At 45.3% G+C, this 23,542-nt stretch overlaps 2 protein-coding genes across 17 annotated transcripts in view; one reads left to right on the forward strand and one right to left on the reverse strand.

Moving 5' to 3' along the window:
* The window catches only part of LOC122534678 (coiled-coil domain-containing protein AGAP005037), a 57,611-nt gene that overhangs the window by 21,943 nt on the left and 12,126 nt on the right, over positions 1 to 23,542 (forward strand). For 2 of the 16 annotated variants that reach the window (XM_043665550.1, XM_043665539.1), the window contains 14 exons: positions 7,704 to 7,866; positions 9,509 to 9,646; positions 11,195 to 11,366; positions 11,922 to 12,077; positions 15,528 to 15,673; positions 16,716 to 16,769; positions 17,101 to 17,169; positions 18,103 to 18,192; positions 18,981 to 19,043; positions 20,587 to 20,812; positions 20,983 to 21,093; positions 21,187 to 21,294; positions 21,442 to 21,624; positions 21,909 to 22,008. In XM_043665550.1, coding sequence (XP_043521485.1) covers positions 7,704 to 7,866; positions 9,509 to 9,646; positions 11,195 to 11,366; positions 11,922 to 12,077; positions 15,528 to 15,673; positions 16,716 to 16,769; positions 17,101 to 17,169; positions 18,103 to 18,192; positions 18,981 to 19,043; positions 20,587 to 20,812; positions 20,983 to 21,093; positions 21,187 to 21,294; positions 21,442 to 21,624; positions 21,909 to 22,008 — 1,779 coding nt within the window. The remainder of the gene's footprint in view (positions 1 to 7,703; positions 7,867 to 9,508; positions 9,647 to 11,194; positions 11,367 to 11,921; positions 12,078 to 15,527; positions 15,674 to 16,715; positions 16,770 to 17,100; positions 17,170 to 18,102; positions 18,193 to 18,980; positions 19,044 to 20,586; positions 20,813 to 20,982; positions 21,094 to 21,186; positions 21,295 to 21,441; positions 21,625 to 21,908; positions 22,009 to 23,542) is intronic. The other 14 variants (XM_043665538.1, XM_043665536.1, XM_043665537.1 and 11 more) reach the window with 14 other exon arrangements.
* Positions 798 to 5,471, reverse strand: LOC122534684. The gene is made up of 4 exons (XM_043665566.1): positions 4,874 to 5,471; positions 3,863 to 3,968; positions 3,151 to 3,359; positions 798 to 3,073 (listed from the first exon to the last, which is right to left on the reverse strand). The coding sequence occupies exons 1-4, from the start codon at positions 5,069 to 5,071 to the stop codon at positions 2,486 to 2,488; spliced, it is 1,101 nt and encodes a 366-aa protein (XP_043521501.1). The 5' UTR covers positions 5,072 to 5,471; the 3' UTR covers positions 798 to 2,485.

A 23,542-nucleotide genomic window follows, 5' to 3' on the forward strand; every position in this document is an offset into this window, starting at 1 on the left:
GTGTTACTGGTGACAGTGACACAATTTCATCGCGCGAATAGCAACGACAGTGGAAGTAGCAAATGGTGTAAGTTTACATCGATAATGGATAATTACGTTCAAGTCTTTCGTCGAGAACATTTGAAGTTGTGTCACATTGGATTTGAGTGGTTCTCGATGAAACGTCTATTGGAATTCTCGTTGTTTTAAATTCTAAAGATGAGAAATGAAATTTCTTATATACGATCATGTACGTGTGTAATGAGACGCGGTGTCGCGTGATGCGACTCAGCTCCTTCTCTCAGATTAATTCGCTAAAAAGACTAGTCGGAGAGAGAGAGAGATGGAATCTCTAGAAGAGACCAACGCGGATAAACGTATGAGATAAGAACCGCGTCCGCCCTATATGGATCGCGGAGGCCGCGTAACTCGTGAGAATGATTACGAAACTCGTTGTACGCGAATTACCGACGTGTCTGGTCTCGTTTCGTCTCGGTCATTATACCATAACCGTGCGTGCCACTGTGCATCCGGTCGTGGGCGAAAGTACTCGCGAACCGTTATGGAAAGAAAGCCGGGAAATGGGTCGAAAACGCGAGTCGATTTCTGCATATTTCTCTCTCTCTCTCTCTCTCTCTCTCTCTCTCTCTCTCTCTCTCTTTCTATCGACGATCGACACACTGGTTAGTGTATTCCTGGCTATGTTTCAAGTTGCGCGTAAAAGGGTACTCGCGCGACCTTTTTTACTCTTTTTTTCTGTGTGTGTGTGTGTGTTTTTTTTTTTCCGCCTCGCTTAGCGATATCGATCTGTCCCTTGATTTTGTAACGTCGGGCGTTTGTTCTGCTCTCGGTTGTTTTTTTTTTTTTTTCTTTCTGAGATTGCAGCAAGCTGTTGCACTACGTTCCGGTAGTAGCAACCTAGATCTTATCTAGAAACGAGCAACAGATTTAAAGAACAATGACGTCGCGTTTCCTCGCTACTGAATGTACTCGCGTCAATCAAATCGTCGTTTAACGTCTCATCAAACTGTTACGCTTGACAAATACCATCTTGTTGCTTTTGTACGTTTCGTTTGCGAAACGCGTTGACGCAGACGAGCGACACACACAAAATCCAGAAACGAAAGAGATCGGTCGATTCATTCATCGAAAGCTAAATTCGATTCGCCACGTGAAACTGAAACCTGACCAAAGGTTTGCAAGAGCGAGAGAGTATGATCTCGATACAGAGACAACGTAATTTTTGCATTCGTAACGAGATTTCCCCTTCTGTCCTGGCGGACGTTTGCACGTAAAAGGAAAGCTCTGCCCGTTTTCTATCCGATTTCTACGGGTGTCGCAACGACCCGCATTCTCGCGTTTCTTTCGCGAGGTCCGAAACGATATAGTTTCCTGTCTCAGTACCTAAACACCGCCGTCCGTACTTCATTGTGTCACAGAGGATGAGAGGTGCAACTGGAAAATCTCCTCTCTCGTCAACTAAATATCGACTCGTTTTATTTGCAATTCTCCACAGCTTGAAGCCTCGATAAAATCCGCGCGATCCTAGTCGTGACACCAATTCCAGTGTCACGACCAAACCGCGACGTTTGATTTTCACAATGATGACGAGTCACGATTCTAAATGATCGTAGGATGATTTGTAAAAGCAAAAACGTACTTTACTCTAAACGAAGAGGGAACAAACTCGTTCTAGCTTCTTTAGACAGATTTGTTAATAATTTCTTTTGCTTCTGTATCCAATCGCCAGAATAGTCAAAACGGCCAATTGGTAATTTTTCAATTCTGTCAGGGACCTTTGAAAGTTTCTCAGTCACGTTGCTGAAAATCTTAAGATTGTTTCAATTAAAACTATCCATCTCTCAGTAGAATCTTTACAAAACTAGAAGAATTTCATTAATGCATAATTTAGAAAATATAACAAAGAACATTTCGACAACCATAGCGTATCTCATTCAGTAACGACAATCAGTCCAACTGTGCCGACTGTTTCAATTCTATGTAATAGTTCCATAATTTATTCGTATTTATACAGTAACAAGTTGTATAATTTGATTAACGAAAAAAAAAAAATGATCCAGTGGACGATTCTAGAATTTCTAGAATATAGACACGCTTTGGCTCGCATAATCAGCTTCGTCCGTGAATGCACAACGTAAAATTATGCTACACGATCTGATTTAAAAATAAATACTTGCGCCGCTATCTCGAGTCGCTCTGCAATCGTCATTAACACACTCTCAATAACATATAATTACGCATGTAAATCGTACGTCGTTGAGACAACGAACCTTAAATTGACCTCCACTCGGATTTTCACTCTGCAATTAAACGCTTTCTCTCCGCGTTCGAAAACTGTGCCGATCCCGTTCCGAGCCAGTTTCGATCCAAAGTCTTTCTCTGCTCTTTACAATGTCTCTAAAAACCTCCCGGAAACTGAACAAAATGCGAACCAATGCTCGTGCGCACCGCGGCTACTGACTATGGTCAGTCTAGGTACCAGATCCTAGAAATGGCCGCACGTGCCCTCGACGTTCTTCAATATGGCGCCGCCGAAAACACGGACCGGAGTTCTCGTCCAGGAGATGAGCATCGATCCGCCGGCAATGAAGGGACTTCCTCTTCCAATCTCGCAACGTACGTACGACAATTTGATTAATCGGAGCCCCGGAGGCTCTTCTTCCCACTCGGCGAGTTTCATCGCGTTTACGGCGTCACGATCGTCAACCATCGCCTCCTCTGTGCGAGGAGAGACGAAGATCAACGCGGGATAAGACACGGCGTTCTCGGTGTAGCGACGTCCTCGACGTTCGTTGGAGATCGGCGAGAACGCAGAATCGAGCTGAATCGTTGCGCGATCGTCGGCTCCATGCGTCAGTTTCGTTGGAATTCTCTCAAGAAAATGCGAAACCGCGGCGTGGCTCGTATCGTAGGTGGCTTCGAGGTGATGATTGCTCGCGTCGAAAGCGGAGGCCAGAAGGAGGTTGAAGCCCACAACCGAGCCCTCGATACCGTCGTCCAGCCCTTTGTCAAAGTCCGTGTACTCCTGGCCCAGCACCATGTCGCCTCCGCTCGGTATCGTGTGTCCTATCGTCTGAAACGATCGAATGTCACGACATTTCTCAAATTTTCTACAGACACAAAGTTTTGACAAAAATCGATCGACCGAACCTCTACGGAGCGACCTCGAGCCCATAGTCGACCGTCGACCCAGAGTCCGTAACGGCCAGCCTCACTCTCCCAGCTTAGACAAATGTGGTACCACCGATTCTCGCGAATGTCGCTGGCCACCGCGAGCACCTGCTTCCCACCGATCTCAAGGTGAACGCTTCCGCCGCGCGGAGCGATCCACGATCGGACCAACCGTTCTCGTTCATTCCCTGTCGGAAGCAAACGCATTTCCATTAATTCCATTTCACTTTTTGTTCTCGAGAGACAGATAGAAATCCTGTGCAACTTGGAGTTATTCGTCGACGCGAAAATTAATCAACAAAAAAACGTGCAGCCCAAATTCGTCCAAAGCGACTTCCGAAACGGCCATGTCGACAGTGGTGTATCGCCGGGAATTGCACAAAGTAGCAGAGGTCATCAAGCGACAGTTGAACGAAACGGATGCTCGTTTTATTTTATTTTATTTTATTTTATTCGTGGCACTGCACCGCTCTGTGTCTTCTAACGCTGCGTAAAAGCCGCTTCGGCTCGAGGCAAGGTAATATGAAAGCCGCGACCGGCCGGCACAAGCCACTGATTCCCTGAGCGGTGAAAATAGTTTTCGTGACTGCTTTCTTGGTTGCGTAAAGATGCCACGCGCCGGAAAGTAAGTATCACTCGATAAATATGAGAGGGAGGAAAAAAAAAAAAAAAAAAGAAAACGTTTACTTACTCGAGTAGGAGAATATCGGATGGGAGTGAGTCAGGTCGTTCGATTTCATCCACAAACAGAAGGTGAACTCGGTGAATTCCGGTACCGGCAGCTCCCACCGCAGAAACTGCAGCAAATGCATCAATCTTCTTAGTCCGTTGATCGACTGGTCTAGTTTCTAATCGATCGATTATTGCCGTAACGAGCTCGAAAACAGGACATAAAAATTCGTTTCGTTTCCGAGATCGTGGTGCAACCGGCCACGCAAACGGCGATATTCCGTGTTTGAAAATAAAATTTTGTCACGTACGCTGGAATTTAGCTGGTTCAATTAGTTACGTTCAAGCGTTGTTCAGCCCAGAAGTTTTCAGGCTCGAGTCTCTCGGAAACGAAGACCAAGAATGGCCAGTTGCACCATCCTGTATTTCCAAAAATCAATTTCCAACAACTCGATCGAGATTCATTCGTTTCTTTGATACCGTTTGATATTGTGTGTAAGCTCGCGTTGTGTAAACTATCGAGTCACATAATTCTATTTCTGTATCCATTCACGCACGCCGTTCTAAAAAAATCACCCACCCAGCACAAAGATCTTTGCTGCTAACGAGGTCGAGATAACGAGGAAGAAAAAAAGAAACGCTTTCAAACGCGTCCAAATCCAGCCTTCTGCTCTTAATGATTTCGCATTCCGTTGGACAATCTCCGTCTCGCACGTTCAATCAACTTGTACTTGATACTATATACTTGGAGTTTGCCAATAAACGCTCTAGTAAACGTATTTTATACAAATAGAGTAATTCTACGTAATCGATAAATAGAATAGACAGCCGTTCGTGGTTTGATTTCTACCATACCATGTTTGAATTCTTCTCGTCAAGCAATCTTTACTCGCATGTTTGTCAATGCGAACAATCGTCGTCGAACAGTTGTCTCTCTGAATTTTTGTTACTCGAGAAATGTTTCAAAATTGGTCTGTCAGCGGGAGTAATCGATTAATTGGTTAATCATGCCAATCCTCTCGTCGTTTCTCACCTGAATGTATCCCTTCTGTGTAAATTCCACCTTGTGCATAGGTGTCCCAAGTTGTCCCTGCCTTGTAGACGTCGCCCAATCGGGCAATTGAAGAACAACGACGAAACCCAGTGAAACCAAACGAACGATCGCGACAGCGGCATTCCGACGTGTCCTGTGAATGACGTTTCGACGATTCGTCCATCTCGATTCGTTCATCCCCTCGGTTTCTCGCTCAAGAGGGGCTCTCTCACGCTTCTCTTCCTAAAATCGACGACGTTCTGCCGCGTTTTGACTCGCCTCGTCTCGTCTCGTCTCGTCTCGTCTCGTCTCGTCTCGTCTCGTCGTCGATGGCTTCGCCTCCCGTTTTTCGAGCGGGCAAAATGACGGTTCTCCTCGCCGAAATCTGGATAACTGACGAGAGGTAGCCGCGGTCAGTCGCGCTCAGTCGGAGCTCGAGCAGGAGAAACGGGGCCGGTGTGGCGAACAGTCGACGCGTGTAAACAACACTAAGCAAGGCCGGTGGCGAGACAGACGAACGAGCATGGCTCGAGGAGGGTACAGGCTGTACGGTCGAAGAGGGAGGAGGACCTTGCTACCAAATGCGCCAATTGACGAATCGTTTGATCGTTCGACTTGAAATCGTTTCGCAATCGCCTCGTTCGTTTCGACGTGCCTGCGGATATTCGGTGAATTTGAGATCGTTTCGTACGGAAATACGTTGACGTGGATCGTTAACTCTGCAAAGATGATCCAAGGTGGACATTGATTTTACCCGATTGTTGAACAATACCGGTGACGAGTTTGTTATACAGAGTGTTTCGTAATTTACCCATTTCGGGAGCTGATTGTACGCCTAAAAATAATGAAAAAAAGTCACATAAATATATGTCCTATCTGTCTTCGTTTATGAGACATCATGAATTCTCTGTTTTAATTACTTTTTACAAAAGATGCTCGAAATCACCATCTTGCATTTGAAGGCAAGCCTGCACGCGTCTTGTCATTCATCTGATTACTCTCTCTCTCTCTCTCTCTCTCTCTCTCTCTCTCTCTCTCTCTCTCTCTCTCTCTCTCTCTATCGTTCCTCGTGTTTCTCGAATTTATCGGAAGCCTTGCTCTATTCTATTTCGTAGTATTTCAGCATGTCCAATCGATGTTGCGTGTACAATAGATTTTAAATGTCTCCACGAATGAAAATCTAATGGATTCAAATCCGGAGAACGAGCAGGCCTCCACGACCAATCCATTTATTTGCAAATTGTTGATTTAAAAATTGCCTAGCCACTCGGCTAAAATGCGGCAGAGCTCCATCGTGCATAAACCGCATACGAATAATCTAATATCGACTGGAACTTCCTCTAATATTTCGTGTAAACGCGTGCTGAAAAAAAACCAACGTACTTTGTGCCTGTTAGTTTCCCATGAAGAGAAAAAGGTCCAATTAAAAATTTATCAATTATTCCTGCCCATACGTTTAAACTAAACTGACGTTGATGTCTTGAATGCACAATAACATGTGGATTTTCTTCATCCCAGTTATGATTATTATGAAAATTGAATATACCATTTCTAGCTTACTAGAAAAACTAGCTTACTAGAGTTTGCTCTGTTTATAAAATTCATTATATCTCATAAACGAAGACAGATAGGACATATATTTATCTGACTTTTTTTTCATTATTTTTAGGCGTACAATCAGCTCCCGAAGTGGGCTCCACAAGTTACAAAACACCCTGTATAAACTCGGAACTAGTTTCGTTCGTTTCTGTAGATTTCTGTAGGTTTGTTCGCAATTTGAGAAAAGAAATGTGGAGGAAAGACGGTCAAGAGCGTGTTTCGAAGCTATGTCTTGTCGTTGCAACACGACGATTATCCGAGGGCGATAATCTGTCTCGTGATCGGGTCGAGGTAAACCTGAAAGTTTTTTTCGATCGTAAAATCTGCGTGAAATCGGCGGCATGTCCTCTTCGCTTCGCCTTTGCGGCCTCCGCGCAAAATGGCACGAATTTATCTCGATCTGCGTCATCCTCGTCGCCATTGCCATTGCCATTGCCATTGCCAGTCGGCGAAAACAGCGGCAAAGGCCAGGATCTCTTTCTCTGGAAACCGTTTTCTCTCGAAACCGGACTCGCGCGAACGCACACGCTCCCGTGAAAATTGAAATTCAAGTTGTGGAATAGAGAGAAAGAGAGAGAGAGAGAGAGAGAGAGAGAAGTTCTTGTATTCAGAATATATTTTACTTTCTACCGGTGGTTGTACTCGCGTGCAATTTTTTTGCGCGACTGAACGCGCGTTTGCTTCTCATCGAAAAATGTTACGTTAATATATACGTACGTATAATTCCGATATCTTCCGCGATATTTTGTAACTAGATCGCCGACCGTTTGCGTTACGCGTTGCCACGCGTGATTTCTCGCACGAAACTTGCTTTCCTTTTCTTCGTTTGAAAAAAAAAAAAATTACAACGCACGTGATGCTTTGGCTAACGTTTTATAACGAGATTTTATAACGTATTCTTTTGGAGAGACGAGCTTTCTAATTTTTTCCGACAGTATTTGTGAACGATGAGAAATTATTGCAATAAAAAAAAATCTTTCCAATAAAAAAAATCTGCTCCAAGTTCCAGTCAGAGTCAAAATTTGTTAAAAAAAGAGGAAAAAACGTTCCAGAGTCTTATCAGAATCATAAAATTCAAAAGCCGGGAAATTCGAAAAAAGATTCAATTTCAAAAATGCATTCACGGAAAATGATATTGGATCAGTGTGTACGTAAGTGGGTTCGTACCATAATTATCATAATCGATGGGTTATCGTAGCGAGAGGGTATAACTCGATTCCTCGATTTTCAGACGGCGAAGAACTCGACTTCCGGGAGCAGCGGCTACTACGTCGGAGGAAGCAGCACCCTGCCACGCGGAGGACAGCTGATGAGGGCGTACAGTCCGGCGGCGTCGTCGGTGGTCGGAGGGCCGAACGCGACACCGACCCAGCCGAAACCTCTCGCCACTCCAGGTACGCGAAAGTCCGCAACGCTCGAGACTCGCACGATTCGGAAATGAATCGATACACGCACGTACACGCTCGTGCGCGTCGTCTATCGTAAGTTGTCTGGGATGGGTGTCGGAGTCGAGTCGAGTCGTTTCGTGAATCGAGCCTCGCGCGGCAATCACGTGTCGCTTTCACTCGCCTGCGTACTTGTCACCGATGCTTGCACCACGTGTGTCGTGTCCCGACGACAGACTTTCGTCGAGAACGCTCGAGCGCATCCGTCGTTCGATCTTGCAAAACGCGCAGCGTTTTCGTTCGGCATTCCTCCGAGAGCACGTAGACGATCGACCAACCTACCTTGCTCGCTGCATTCACCGCACGCTCTGCCGCTCGTTTCGACTGGACATCGAATCACCCTCCTCAAACGCCTCCCGCTAACGTTCGACGCATTTACTTACTTCTTAGTCCTTTCTTAGCCCTGGCTTCTCACCGATAAACCCCCGATTTCGCATCACTGGCGTTGTTTTCTCTGCTCCACGATCGAACGAGTCTCGCTCTCGCTCTCGTTGTGTTGTGTGTTGTTGTTGCTGTTGTTGCAGAAATGCCAACCAATACGCGAGAAATGCCACGGTTTATCGCGGTTTCACGCGTAGATAGGAAACTCGTTCGCATCGTTCGCATCGTGCGAGGAGCAACGTGCACGATCCAACGCTTAACTGGTCACTCGCGGATGCAAGCACGAATCCCTGTGTGATGTACATACATACACACATACATACATACATACATACATACATACATACGCGCGGCGTCCGTTCCGGGCCGTGATCGCCGCTGGTCGTTTCGATCCCGCGGATCAACCAGCAACGATCAACGACAATCCGTTTCGTGTCTACAAAACAGTGCATTCGCGGAGGTAAACTGGAGTAAGATGACGAAAATGTCCACGTTCCAAATGTCTGTCGCGAGAACTCTTAACTTTTACTTTCGTGTTTTGTTTTCGCGCTGCTTTACGCTTCGATCTGTATCCAAGAAAAAGACGCTATGTTACCCGTATGGAATTCCGGAATTAATCTTACCTTGATCTTTTCAGAACTTTTGTCATTTATTTTCATGAAGAATTCGTGCTCTTCGAGAATAGGTGATTGACGATGATAAATCGAAGAGATGACGCCTGATGTTATTACCTGGCGATCCCGCAATTAATTAATTTATAATTTTATCCTCATCTTTTTCAGAACTTTTGTTTGAAAATTCGTACTCTTCGAAAGTAGGTTTGGTAATAATGGCAATAATTGGCAAATATCGTTACCTTTTTCCAACTGTTGCCCTTTTTCTTCCCTCCTGTTTCATATATTTTTCTAGTATTAACGTATTAAACTTGAAAATTTTCGTCGAAGAAAACGTCGCCGTATTAATTCCGCAATTGATTAATTTCTGTCGAGAAACGATACGACCACCAATTCGTCGTCTTACGCCTGTCAAACTTCCCTCGCCATTTCGCGCAGCCGTATCGCGAGGCGTTGAGCTTGGAATCGGAAACAAAGTGCAAATGCATCGTTGCACTTTCGCGAATCGCGGATTAGCAAAGGGACGAACGCCGGTGGAGAAACGCGAACCGTGCACCAGAGCAGCTGGGTACATTGGTTTTTGTTTGGTTTTCCGGATGGTTGGATAGGTGGTGGCGGGGTGCCGCCGGCCAAGCCGCTTCGCAGCTACCAGTGTGGTAAGAGTCCCCTTGGAAGCCTCGGGGGCTCGGCTCGCTTCTCTAGAGACAGCTCGGTCTCCCTCTATAGTATAGCAGGTCAGTAGTACCCTTAAAAACAAACCCTTGGAAACCTCGGTCCTCCACGCCGGCTTTCGGTCGCGACCGGCTTTCGTTTGCCCGATTTTCCACTACGCGTGCCCTCTCCGTTCCAAAAATCGGTCTTCTTCTTCTTCTTCTTCTTCTCTTTTCTTTCTTTCTTTTCTTCGTCTTCCCTCCGATGTCGAAACTGTTTGTGAAGAGAAAAAAAAGACCAAAAAAAAGAAAAAAAAAAAAAAAGAGTAAAGGGGAAAGGAGGTCGAGGGTTTCCATTTACTGGGTCATTTGTTGGCAAACGCGCGATGGGTCATTTGTCAGCGAGAGGTCTCGCGATGAAACTCGGGCACGCGTAAGGCCGAGAGGCGAGGTGTACGCACGTGCCGCTTGATCGAACGTGAGTGAAGTCTCTGGTAAAATCAGACAACCGTCTGACTCGACGTTGCAGCTTGCAAGTTTCGCGCACAATTTTTTTTCTTTTTTTTTTTATTAACGAGCATCAGAGACTTGACTTGAGCTCGACGAAGCGGTGCGTTAGAGTTTGACTATGGAGGCGGTTTGGTCGAAACGGAACGGTTTCGAAACAGAGTGGAAGAGAAAGAGAGAGAGAGAGAGAGAGAGAGAGAGAGAGAGAGAGAGAGAGAGAGAGAGAGAGAGAGAGAAAGAAAGGCATCTGAAATTTCCATTTTGAGATTCGGTCGAACGAGACGCGACCCTTTTGGAAGACTCTCAAAGTATCTTGCAGTGTATACGTAATACCCTCCTCGTGTTGCATACAGTATCTATAAAGTAGAGCAACCGCCGACAACCCCATGAGATCATGCTTTCCATTTTCCTATTGTCATCGTAAAATTCGTAGAGCAGTTTTGACATCCTACAAGAAGCACGTTCGAGACGTGTAGCCCGGGTCAAGCCGCAGCGAGATCGTCGAACGAAACTGTTAACCCTCCTCCTGTTCTCGAGAGGATAAATATTATCCTCCATCAAAGTCCTCCGAAGCGTGTACGGTTCTTCGCGTGGTTTGTTGCAATTAACTTTCTCAGTCGCAGCACGTACAACCGTCGCTCTTTTACACGTTTGCAGAATTATTATTACGCATCTTGCCAAAGTAGTTTTCTTTTCCTGTTTATTCCTAAAATTGGCGTTTCGTCAGAATCGTCATTGTTACATCGATCGATATGAAATTGGTATATTTCACTTTTATATCGAGAGAAAAAAAAAAAAAGAAAAAAAGAAAAAGAAATTGAGGAAATATCGTCGAGTAGTGGTTGGAAATTAAAAAAGTGGCACTTAAAAAAACGGGGTTAGAAAATCGCGGAGCGAGATTAACTTGAGAAAGCTCTTGACCCGGACGATACGTTTTCCTTTCACGACCCTATCACGGCATCGATATCGATCGACGACCTTCTCGTTCTCGAATCGTGACGCCCTGTCAATGGGTCAAAATTCCCTCCACGCGCGGAACAATCGAACGACCAATTCTCGGCCGTGTTAGGCAGTCTGCGTTGCTCCCCCTTCGTCGCCGTACTACTAACCTTTGCGATTCTACAGATCGATTGCACGGGGAAAGCGGTTACATGAGCAGTCCGGAAAGAGGCGGAGGAGTCGGCTCCGGAACTGGAAGATACCCACCTGGCCCTTACAGCGCCGGAAGCAGCTACGAGGACCCCTACTACTCGCAGTACTCGGGAACAGTGACACCCGTCATCGACGAGGAAGCCAGGTAACCGGAGTTCCGCGACGCTTAAACTCTGTTAAACTCTCTCCCATCTCGAGTTTTATCACGATTCTTCTCACTTTCTCGCCAACATTTTCGACATTTACGCAACGTTTTGGCAATTATTTGGAATTAGTTTGGGGAATACCCAACGAGTCCAGGGATCCACGAATTCGTCCAAATTTGATTGTCAAAACGCACTACTTTGTTCCAAATAATTGTGAAAATTGTTTGCACGTCGTACGAGTATACGTACGTGATGCAGGATAGACCGAGGTCGTAGGAAAAAGTTGTCATTAAATCGGTAAGAATTTATCCGAGTGTTAAAGCGGGAAGAAAATCATATTAAGTCAGTTGAGGAAATTAACCTCAGTCTGTCCTACTGATGGAAAACAGAACTCCAAAAAGCGCGTGCTACGGGATGACACATTGTGCGCGACGTAAACGGAAAAAAAAAAAAAAAAGAAAGCAAGAAAGCAAGAAAGAAAAAAGAAATTCGTGGTCGCGATCTCAAAGTTGACTGGTGGATGGCTGATAGCGCGGATACGTATATCTCTGTTGTGGGTGGTGCAGCGATACGGAGCTGTTGGAGGAATCGTACAGCCTTTACGGTGTGAAACCGCCAGGTCGTCCGCCGTCCGGCCCTCCGCGATCCCCGTTTCCTCCAGGGGCGCCACCACCTTTGCCACCCGGTGGCCAGAGCTACGACGCTACTCGGTACTCAGCCTACCTTCTCTAGTTTCCGGTAGAAATTTCGCCGCCACCGGAAGCAGCCGAGCCCTCGGCCTGGAGATGCTATTAATCGCTGTCGATGAAAACCTTGTTCGCGCTCACGAGTGATAATTTGTCAACTCTGTTTTCTATAAAAGTTCTCAATCGCGAATTCTCATTTAGAGAGATTTACAGAGGATTTAGACCTATTAGAAACAGTTATCTCTATTCCTAAAGTTTTACTTTAGCAAACGATTCTGTCTAAATATCCACAGTTTACGAATTTTCTAACGTGTCATCTTTTTGCACGTCACCGTTCATTTTCTTCATTTTCTTCATTTTCCATCGTTGCTCAATTGTTGAAATTCGTTCGTTTTCAATGCAGTCGCTCGACTTGCAAACGACATCCAAACAGAGAGGAACAGAGCGGCAACGTCGATAGCAAAAAAGAAAAAAAAAAAAAAGAAAAAAATGATGAAAGAAAATAAAATAGTAGTAAATACATCAGAGTGTATATCAGTTGTAAAAAGGTCGTATCATACTCGACAAATCGTTACACGCAAATGAAATAAATAATAGTTGTTCCGTTGGTGTTGGAACCTCGTGACATATTTATCGAATAAAAAGTAGTAAACCTCCGCTAGTAGATTTTCTGCGAACGTTCTCTCATTGTCGTTTGCATTAAACTTGCCTCGATCGCTCGTGTTACGTCGAGTCGATGCTTGTCGATAACATCGTCGATAGTAGCATCTCTAGCCGACGTTCCATTCAGACTTTCAATCCTCCTCTTTTGAAAGGAGACTTCGAGTCTGACCGTGGCCGGTTGTTTCTACTTAAGCTACGTACATACGATATATATATATATTGTATCGTCTGGTTAGAAGTATATACGAATGCGCTTGTGAATGCGTCGTTCTCGTCGTGATGGACGTTCATAGACGGCACGATTGCCGTTCTCAGGGGGGGAGGGAGGTGGAAGCCGCGAAAAGTACTTGCACGCTTCGTCTCCGGTTGGTCGAGGAACCAACTTCTTCAGTGCGAATGATAAATGAAAGTAATTAAATAAAATTGAACAAAGTAGGTAACTGTGAAGTACCTACACACTAATCAAGTGTGTAGAGAAACATTTTTTTATAATTTATACGTATTAACCTTGGCGAACGTCTCCGTCGAGACGTCGTGGTCGTGGTCGTGGTCGTGGTCGTGCGTCAAGGAGACACAAGGTAGAAAATTCGACATACGCTTCCAATTAAATTAACAAGCAGCAAGTACTTTTTGCAGCCCTTGCACTGGTGCCTTGGCAACGGTGCCTATTGCCCATGGCAGAAATTGATCACGGCAGAACACGGAGGATCGCGAGAGAGTAACGGCTGGGGAAAGTGAAAAGTGTGCTAGCTTCCCTTTAGCCTCCATCGACCTCCGGTTATTTATACCCCCGGTTCATCGTCGCCACCGGCGCCTGCTGGATAATATTCCACGATATCCCGCGTTTCGAGTTCATCGATCGGCACATTCCCGCCGATTCCATTGACCCGAGGGAGCCTCGCCTCGAAACCGACCACGTACACGATACCTCCGTTCTCGGCCGTTGAAAAACTCGGAAACACTCTCTCTCCCACCACCCCCGCCCCTCCCCTCGGAACGGGCGTCGTCCGTTCAATGCATGTGTATAGTGTGCGTCATGAGGCATGCATGGAGAAAAAAGGAAAAGATAGGCTATGTTCGACGTGGAGAACGCAGAGTTCGCAACGTTTTCTCGCGCCGCGACGTACTGCTCGAATAGACGCGTGGATCGAAGAAGGTTTCTGCATCGACAGTACACGGTCACTGTAACTCGCCTTATTACCATCGTCTACTTGAGACCTTACCGACGATTGCAATTAATTATCCAATACTAAACTAATTGATACAACGCTCGTGCTTCGTTTATTGTTATTTTTCGCGTACTAACTAAACTATCTCGTATCACAAGAAAGAAAAAAACTTGTTACGTTACGAGCGTAAACTTTAGATTAGCCAGCTTAAGACCTGAGTAAACCAATTGCGATAAAAGCGGCTGAAATTATATAATAAAGTGCAATCAACTTGAAGGGAAAGATCGCTTGAAAATTAATTGGCAACGCGTTGCTCCTCCTTTCTCTCGAGTAACTTTTTCGAATAACGTCTTCTTGACGTTGAATCGATCGATCGATCGACATTGCTTCATCCTCCTTGGACAGCAGCGTGCGATATCTACGAATCCAACATACGATATACGGAGAATACAATAAACGTGATCATCGATCGATTGTCTCGACACTAGAACTACCAAAATGGTCAAAATGACCATTTGAATGTTAGATACTTTATCGATACGAAACATTGTGTTTTTAAAGACTTGGACGATTCTTCGTCAAATGCGTAAATTAAATTTTGCTCGCCCTATTTAGAATTTCAAAGATTTCCCGTTTCTTTCGCTTTAACGTCTCTGATGGAAATTTTAACGCTTTAGTCGTCGAGTCAACTCGGCCGCCACTTTGTCTCGAACGGCACCGGTCACTCGAGATGAAACTTTCAGTTCGCGTTTAGAGGAGTTTGGCTCTTTTAACTTGCAACTTGCAATTCGACAGAAAAATCTCTACTTCTCATACACAGACATACACACACAAAAACGTATATAAAAGCTCGTAAACATTCTCGACGTGGGCCGTAAAAGTATATTCAAACGCCGTAACACCAAATCCGAGTAAAAACCGTATTCACGAGGGCGAAACTTTCGTTTCGTTTGAACGAAAAAAAAACAGCGTCGATCCAGAAACTTTTTTCGAATGCAGAATGTGCACGCGGCCGTGTCCGATCGAAAGGACGGGAATTTTAGGGGCGAAAATTAACGACCCTTTCGCCCGGAGGACGGCTCGGCACTGTGTACGTGAGAATACACAGACCCCGTGTGGAATGTAGCATGCCGACTAGCGGTCGTAGAGAGAATGTGTATCTGAGCGCTTTTGTGCATAGCGTTCTCGCGACGTAGGCTTTTTCTCTCTCTCTCTCTCTCTCTCTCTCTCTCTCTCTCTTTTTTTAGAAGTCGTCGCGAGGTTAGTCGTTACGCGGAACGAACGTTGCACGCGGTTCCTTCTCGTTACCGACAATTGATATTTTATTGATATTGTACATCTATGCATACGTGCATCCTATGGAACGCTTTCTCGAAAGACACGCCATGTCCGACTTTAGACTCTAGATTTTTCATTTCTTCGTTAGTATACGACAAGCATTTCAGACAGCACCTGCGTCGCGAACGTTGTTGCCTGTCCTTCGATCTAAATTTCGCGAAATATCTCTGCGTCTTCGAGAAACAGTCGATGTCGAAGGTTTTCTCGAAGCGAGTGTCTAAAGACGTCGACGGACAACGCTCTGTGCTGTCTGAACCACCAATGTCCAAACAGTCATTCGAAACTCGCTCAATTCCTTCTCTAGGATAAGGGTAGAGCACATGGAGAGGCAGCTGGCGAACCTGACGGGTCTGGTGCAGAAGGCCCTGACCCACGCACCGCACACCAGCCCATCGCCCCGTGATTACCTGCAAGTTCCCGCGGGACGCGATCCATACGCGAGAGGGCCAGGTACGTAAACCCCACCCCCACCCACCCACCCCCCGTTCACTCGCATCGTCACAGATTCCACCGACCGACGTTAGCTCAAACACTAATAGTCTGCGTTAGATATTTCTCCTCCATTTGGACGCGCTGCCCTCGGTTCTCTCTCTTTCTCTCTCTCCCTTTCTCTCTCTCTCTCTCTCTCTCTCTCTCTCATTCTTTCTCTCGTCTGCGAAAGGAACGTTCGTCACTTGGTTTACCGCGTTTACATTTCTCTTTTTTTCTTTTCTTCTTTCCATTTCGCCGTCCATCTACCATCTTCTCTCAACCCTCGTGAAATTTGTTTTCACAGTTTCCGCGTTCGCTCTCTCCCGCGAGGGTGGAAGGACCAACTTTCCACGCCCCTCTCGTTGGAAGCGAAACATTTCGCCGTTTTCTTTTCTTTCCCGATCATCCGATCTTTCGTCGCACTTGGACACACTTAGAGGCGTTGGCTCGTTTCGTCTCGAAACGGTGTTTCATTCTGCGACGCTTTACCGCCTCTCACTCTTTCTCTCTCTGCGTGAATGCTGCGTCCGGCCCTTACAATTAGCTTCTAGTATCAATCGTATTCCTATTCAGCGCGTTCTCTCCCCCCCCCCTCTCTCTCTCTCTCTCTCTCTCTCTCGATTCTGTCGTCCTTCTTTAGATATTTGTCGGATGTACGAATCGGCGGTCGATTCGCGCCGGAGGGAGCAGCGGAACAGACACCCGTGGCTGTCTGCGAAGCTGCGTCTTCGTTTAGATGTAACAATACGTTTTTTTCGCGCCACGCGTTTATGCCAGTGGCAGTGGCACGCCGCTAAAACGACGTTCGTCGAAAAATCACGTCGAAACGGAACGAGACGGAACGAGAAACGAAAAGTATATATTGTATACAAGTTTCTACGATAGAAAGTAGAGTTCGTTTCTTTTTTTTTTTAAACGAAAAAAAGATACGGTACCACTGCCACGTGTCGTAACGCGATGTTTAAGTTTCCTGAACCCTGCTGTACAACTGCTTTGTTATTCCGACTGACGCACACACCAGGCGCCGGGGACGAGTTCGACAAACACTCTAGCTCCAGCTCTGCCTCATTGCCAGGTGTGTCTTCTTCATCTTCTTCTATCTTCTATTTTTTTTTTTTTTTTTTTCTTCGAATCACTGTAACCGCTGTTTTATATATATATATATATATATATATATATACATATATACATACATATGTGCATATGTATATATAATATATTTGTTATTGTTCTTATATTATTCTTATATTCTTACATATATATTATTACTCTTAGTATTTTTCTTATTATTCTTATTATTATCGCTACTGCTACTACTTGTTACTACTGTTACTTATATAAACTTTATAATAGTGCCCTACGTTTAACCAGTGTGATTAAAACGGTTCTCCTTTGTAAAATTCAAGTGTCTCAACCTGCCGTTACAGATGACTCGTACTTAAGGACTGACGTAAAACCACCAAAATTAGGCAAAGGTGCGGTTCACAAGATATACACGTTTCTCTCCTATTTTATACCCGTGCACCAATCGCACGCATTCTCTTGGCTCTTTTTTTTCTTTTTCCGTTCTTTTGCCATACGATCGCGCAATCCGCGCACTGCACGCCGCTTTCTCCGTCTTTCTCTCACGCCACAACTTTCACACCATGCTTCTTTCTGGTTTTTCTTTTGCATCGTCCAGCACAATGCCGCCCGCGCGCATCTTGACGCGCAAAGTCGCACCGATTTGCACCGATCCTCCTTACTTTCGTCGCGATCGCCGGCCGGCCTCTCTCTCTTTCTCTGTACAACGTCGATCGCGTTTTACAAATTCAATTCTTGCAAACGTCGTGTAACGGTTTCGCCCTGACGACCAGCTTCTCTTTCAACAACCCTCCGTGCATTCGTTCGGCTCGAATCTCGTATCGTTTCTTTTTCTTTTTTTTCTTTCTAAATGAGACTCTTCGATCGTAACCTTTTTTTTTTTTTTTTGTACAGAAACCAAGCAAGTAATAAATGTATAGAGATGACAAAATGGCAATGACATTTAAGGTGTTTGATTTTATTCTGAATTTTGCACGGGCGAAATTTTTAAAGCTCGCGGTTAACTCGTTCTAAATTTGTTATAGATCTCGACTTGTTTATTTCATACTTATTTTCTCGATTGAGACGACAAACGCGAAGCAGATTCCAGCCACGTTTGACGGAGGGTTAGCCGCGTACATTTTTCGTTCCCCTCCGATCGATGCACGAAAAACTCGTTGCATTTACTTTCGACTACGCCTCGACCGTTTAGCACCATTTTCTTTCGTTTCGAAGGTTTGTTGCGCGCACGCCCGTTCGCTGTAACCAAAAGAAAAGAAAAAAAAAAAAAGCCTTCTTTAGCACGTGAGTCACAAGAAACATGCTCTGATCATCCTCTATTCCAGACAAGTCGGTGTCGTTTGAAAAGTCAGTGTCCTTCAGTGACGAGCCACCAGACATGAATTCCCCCAAGCAGCATTCCCCGCAGCACGCAGGTAAACCGTCAACGCTCATTTTATCAAATTATACATACATATATATATTATATACACGATACGTTTTGCCAATTGTAAGCACGCTCCTCTCGGAGAATCGAGCCACTGTTTTTTTCGAAAAATGACCGAAAAGAAAGAAAGACAGGGTGGAGCTGCGAATTTCCTTCGTGGAATCATTGGATCGTTGGATTATTAAGTAAAAGGATCACAAAAGGATCTTTAATTTAATTTAATTTAATTTAATTTAGTCAATTTAACTCTGTCGTCTGTCAAATTTTCTTAAATTTAATCTTCTTTTTTTTCCGACACCCTATCTCCATCTGCGCTGCACGGGCTTTCCACCGTATTCGAAATGAAATGAAAATTCCATTATGAATAATTATTCGGATATTAATGGCTATAGAGATCGTGCTATAGAGAGCCGGTGGTTATTGTCGAAATTATACGAGAGTCCAGCTGGGTCAACAGCGTTCTTGGCTTAATCGCCAGCCGGGGAAAGAAAATTGCTGACGATCTATTCTCTCTCTACCCTGTAATTACAGATCGATCGGTAACCGCACGGATATCGGGCCTAGTTCAAACCCGGCGGATTAAGAGTGCCTCGCAGCTCCACCGTTTTCTCTCTCTCTCTCTCTCTCTCTCTCTCAAGCATCATAGGGTAAAAACGTATTCAGAGAAAGAAAGAAAGAGAGAGAGAGAGAGAGGGTAAAGATCCTCAACCCCGAGTAGTTGATACTAACGCAATAATCTCTAACGACTTCTCGTGCAATGCCTTCCATCGCAACTAGCGGACACAAAACCAACGAAACCAGCGATCAAATCCTCCACGTTGCCGAGGATGTCTTCGCAAGGTAAACCTGTTTCGTGTTTTTACGCTTCGAACCTGTGTCCACCTTGTGTGTCTCGTTACCTCCACTTCTGTTCATGCGAATTAACCTATATTGGTCGCTCGTTCTCTACACCCTTCTCTCTTTCCAGCCGTTCTTTCCCCCTCTCATTTGTTTCGTTCGGTTTTTGGTCCGCAATTCTGTGTTGTGTTAAATACATGCAGGTACGGTGTATGTTTCTTCTGTTGTCTCTTAACCGCTCGTCGACCCAGCGACGCACCGTTTAATCCTAGATGCACACGGTCTGCCGCCTGCGTGTGCGACGATCGTTGGGAGAGTGCGTTGGAAAAGCGACGTCGCGATCGCCGTGCGCGAAATTGCGAATGGGACATGGGAAGTGTTCAAACAGCGTGCGAGTGCTGCTTTCTACTAATTGTTTTTTAATCCAATTGCCGTTAAATTTTCTAAATACCAATGTAAAAATTTGCACGCAACTCGCAATGTAAACCGGCGATCTAAAAGAAACGTTTTTCGACGCAGCTCACCTCGCTCGATCGCACAGTTTCTATAAATTAGATGGGAGATTATCCTGGGACTCGAGAGGATAACTCACTCGCTACAGAGGTAAAACGTCCTGTAAAACGTACACGCATGATCGTTTCACCGTCCACGGCCAAGGTACCATCGCCCCATCACCGTCCACTTATCTCGTCCCTCTCGATCCCTGCCCTCTTCGTAGCTCTTTCATCGCCTAACCAATAAAAGTCGTAACGACAGAAATGACAGCGAAAATTGTACGACGTGTCACATTCCCTTCCTCCGTACACTCCACTCCACTCCACTCCAGTTCGTACGCACCAGCCCGCCTCTTTGATCGTGCGAAAAACGTCGCGTTAATCAACGACAAGTGGCTATGGGATGAGTAGGAAAAAAGGGTTTGTAACTTGTAGGGTGCCAGGACAATACTCGATAGCCGGAACATGAAAAAGAAAAGAAAGGTCTTTCTTAATAAACCAAGCGTTTCAAAAATTCACAGTTTCATGTTTGTCAGGACTTTTTTTTCTTTTTTTCACCATCTACCCTAAAAAGTTACGACTACCCTTTTTTCTATTTATCCTGTACATTGAAACATCGTTGACAGTAGACGCGGTACCGACCACTCAAGTAGAACATTCCAAATAAATGTTTGTTCGCGCGAGTTTCCAAAGCGAGTCGCCGGGGAAATTTCAAAAATTCGAACCGAGTCCGGTTGGAACCGGATACTGGAGTATCGAATCGATTTCTGTACACGCCACGATCCCTCGAATCGCAAGTTGATTCCCAATCGCACGTCTCCCATCTCGAGCAACGGTTTCTTCCAACTACCAGACTTCCCATTGGCAGGAAAACGACGATGAAAGAACAAGCCGAACGATTCTCGCACGGTTCAACGGGCGGAAGTTCCACCGCTTGATTATCCACTTATACTTACAATTAGACGCGGGCACGGTAATAATAATATCGTGCAAAGCCGACAACGACGACGAGGACGATGGTGGCTGACGCTCGACCGACGAATCGTTTTCAGAGAGAGACAGGCACAAACCGACTCCGCCACCGAAACCGGCAGCGCTGGTCGGCGGCCAATACGTCTATCGGGACATGGCGCTAACACCGGAAATGTACAATCAACTGCGCGGCCTGCAGAGAAAGGCGAAGGACTTGAAGCAGGAAGTGCGAAATCTGAGGCGCATGTCTCAAACCCAGGCGCACACCATACGGGAGACTATATTGGACACGTTCTTCACCATCAGGTGGGCAAATCAATCGCTCTGCGCTCTATACTCACCAGCGTCACTCCTCGATCGAGAGACGACAAAAGATGAAAAAAAAAAAAAAAAAAAAAAACGACAACAATAACAAGTGACAACCTAGGAATTCTGTCGCACGCCGTGTTTCTAATTTCAATGTGTGTACATTGTAGAACAATGTTGCTGTCGTGCGGTGACGCAGCCTGGGACGCGGAGAAGATTCGACTGAGCCGCGAGGAAGACCTCTACAGGCAGGAGATGCTGAGGCTGGTAAAAGATCTGACGTACGTGTTTCTCGTTTTTACTCTCCCGTGTCTCCCTCGACTGCTCTCATTCTCAACTCGAGCAGTGATCGACACACGATCTGCTACTTTCAGCGAGCTGGAGAACACGGTGGAGGAACTGCGTGGCAACGTCATCAACAGGAAGACGAGGGTCAACATGTCGGACGTGGAAAACATGGCCTTGATAATGAGCAAATCCAGGTAAAGAGAGGACACGCTAGAAGTAGAATCAATCCTCTTCGTTTCATCGAGAGAGATGTTACACTTTGCATTGCACCGCCAACCTTTTACCACGTCTTTCACGTAATCTCGAGATTACGAGAGTCTCCCTCCCTTCTCTCGTTTTAGCAAAACGGTGGCTGATCTGAAGGTGCGATTCCCGAGTCTTCAGGAAGGTATGAAGGGTTTGTTGAGTTCTGAGATGGAGATGGTCGTACGAGCGGAGAAGTTCCTCAAGGAGGAGCCAGAGCGACTGGAGTCGGCGTTGAAGCGTTGCAAAAAGCTCACCAGTACCCTCGTGACGCTCAAACGGTACGTAACGTTGCTCTACAGTCGCCGATCATCGAGTCAAGGCCGTTCGAGACTTTTCCAATTATTTCGTCGTTCCAACGGATCTTGACGAAACACGAACGAGCAGCAAAAATTTTCGCGCAAGCGCAGCGGTTGGAAAGGCGACGAAAGGTCGTAACTCGATGATTACGAGGCTTACTGTACTTTCGAGGCGCAGAATTCCATTTGGGGGAGAAACAAACGAGCGGAAAGATTGGCGCTGGCGTTCGTTGAAAATGAACCATTGCCCGTGTGTTGTTTCACAGTTTGGCGTCGGTGCAGGAGCAGCGATTACCAAACGCAGCAGCGAGCGTAGACGCCGAGGAAACGCCACCGATAACACCGACCTCCGCTCAACATTCCAAGGTAACGCTTCATTTGCCCCCGCTCGCTCGCTCGCTCGCTGTCTTTTGTTTCTTTTTCTCTTTCAGTTTCACTCTGTCTATCTATCTATCTATCTGTCTATCTATCTATCTATCTATCTATTTATCTATCTATCTAGTCTGTCTGTCTCTCACTTTCTCTCTCTCTCTCTCTCTCTCTCTCTCTCTCTCTCTCTCTTTCTATCCCGTCTTTATCAGACTATCCGTTTATTTGTCCACATCCCGATCCCGAAACGCCCCGAAATCTGGATCCTCGTTTTTTCTCATGCTATTCCCTATTCCCGAGTGATGCCCGATGCATGGAAATCTTCCCCGAGTGAAAAAAAACCTCCGAAAACAACCGATCCTAGAGTGATCCAATTTTGTCGCGCTTTGGGAACCTCTCTGCCCCCTTCCGAAAAAGAATGAAGAACGAAAGAAGCCTTTAATTTGCCAAAAAAAAAAAAAAAAAGGAAAAAAAACATGCAAAGTGTTCGCGTATCATTGATGACAAAAAGGCACTCGACACGGGACAAGAGAAACGCAGTGTCGCATTGTGTATTTCCTCGTGGGACATTTGCGCGATCGTGTCGAGAAATTGTCGTTGAGCAGATTTTGTCGATCTATGGATTCCTTTCTCGTATATGTCGTATTCGCAAACGAAAGAGAACTTTACACGCGACCGGCCACAAAAAGCAGCAGCTTCTCGAGAAAATCACGAGCGTGTGTACAGGGATCACACGCGCGATCCAGAGTAGAATCCTCTCGACGACTCGGGGGTCTGCGATTTTATTTTTTTTTTGCGGATACAGTTTCTCGTTGTTTGAGAAATGAGCGAGTAGCGTCAGAGATACATCACTTCATGCTTTGTAGATCTATCTTGGCCTAATCGAGTAAGACGATATGTGGTATTTTTTGCAGTGACGTTTGAAACGTTTAATAATCCGACCACCGCTTACCCCGTATATCCCATTATGCTAAACAGCGCATGCAACGAGTGACATAGAACTTTGTCTACACATATATATTTATAACTATATGTATATATACATATCGTAATTTTAGTATTGGTACACACACTCTCGTGTATTCTGTATGCGTGTTGTATGTACACCCTCGTTCATAAGTATTAGGACACTTATGAAGAATCAATTTGAAACTTGAAATAATCAGTTTCGTACCATGCTCCTGATCTTTTTCTCACCTCGTCAGTTACGTTTGACAACGTAATGTTGATCAATCCTTTGATCAAGGATCAGAATATGTGTTTGCGTAGTCTAATTATTAGAACCTGTAAGAGCCTAGCCGACTGTCTGTGTAACGAATGTGTATGGCAATTTTTGGCAAGAACCAAATTTACTTTTTTGTAAGAAACGTAATAATAATTACTTCTCATCACCGATAAAAACATCCTGTGACGATTCTATTCATCAATTCTGCCGTGTACTGTATTTCTCTCTAGAATCTTATCATTTTCATAGGCAGTTTCTTCAAACTCTCTTGTTCCACATCATCTTGTACAAGTCCAAAGTTCTGGA

The sequence above is a fragment of the Frieseomelitta varia genome, unplaced genomic scaffold (genome assembly GCF_011392965.1).
Source record: "Frieseomelitta varia isolate USP_RPSP 00005682 unplaced genomic scaffold, Fvar_1.2 scaffold_625, whole genome shotgun sequence".
NCBI lineage: Eukaryota > Metazoa > Arthropoda > Insecta > Hymenoptera > Apidae > Frieseomelitta > Frieseomelitta varia.

Excerpts from the sequence above, each read along its gene's own strand:
- LOC122534684 (XM_043665566.1), bottom strand. The coding sequence starts at position 5,071 with ATGAACGAATCGAGATGGACGAATCGTCGAAACGTCATTCACAGGACA. Across the intron at positions 3,969-4,873 it reads CACAGAAGGGATACATTCAG|TTTCTGCGGTGGGAGCTGCC; the intron begins GTGAGAAACGAC and ends CATTTGCTGCAG. Across the intron at positions 3,360-3,862 it reads TCCGATATTCTCCTACTCGA|GGAATGAACGAGAACGGTTG; the intron begins GTAAGTAAACGT and ends TGCTTCCGACAG.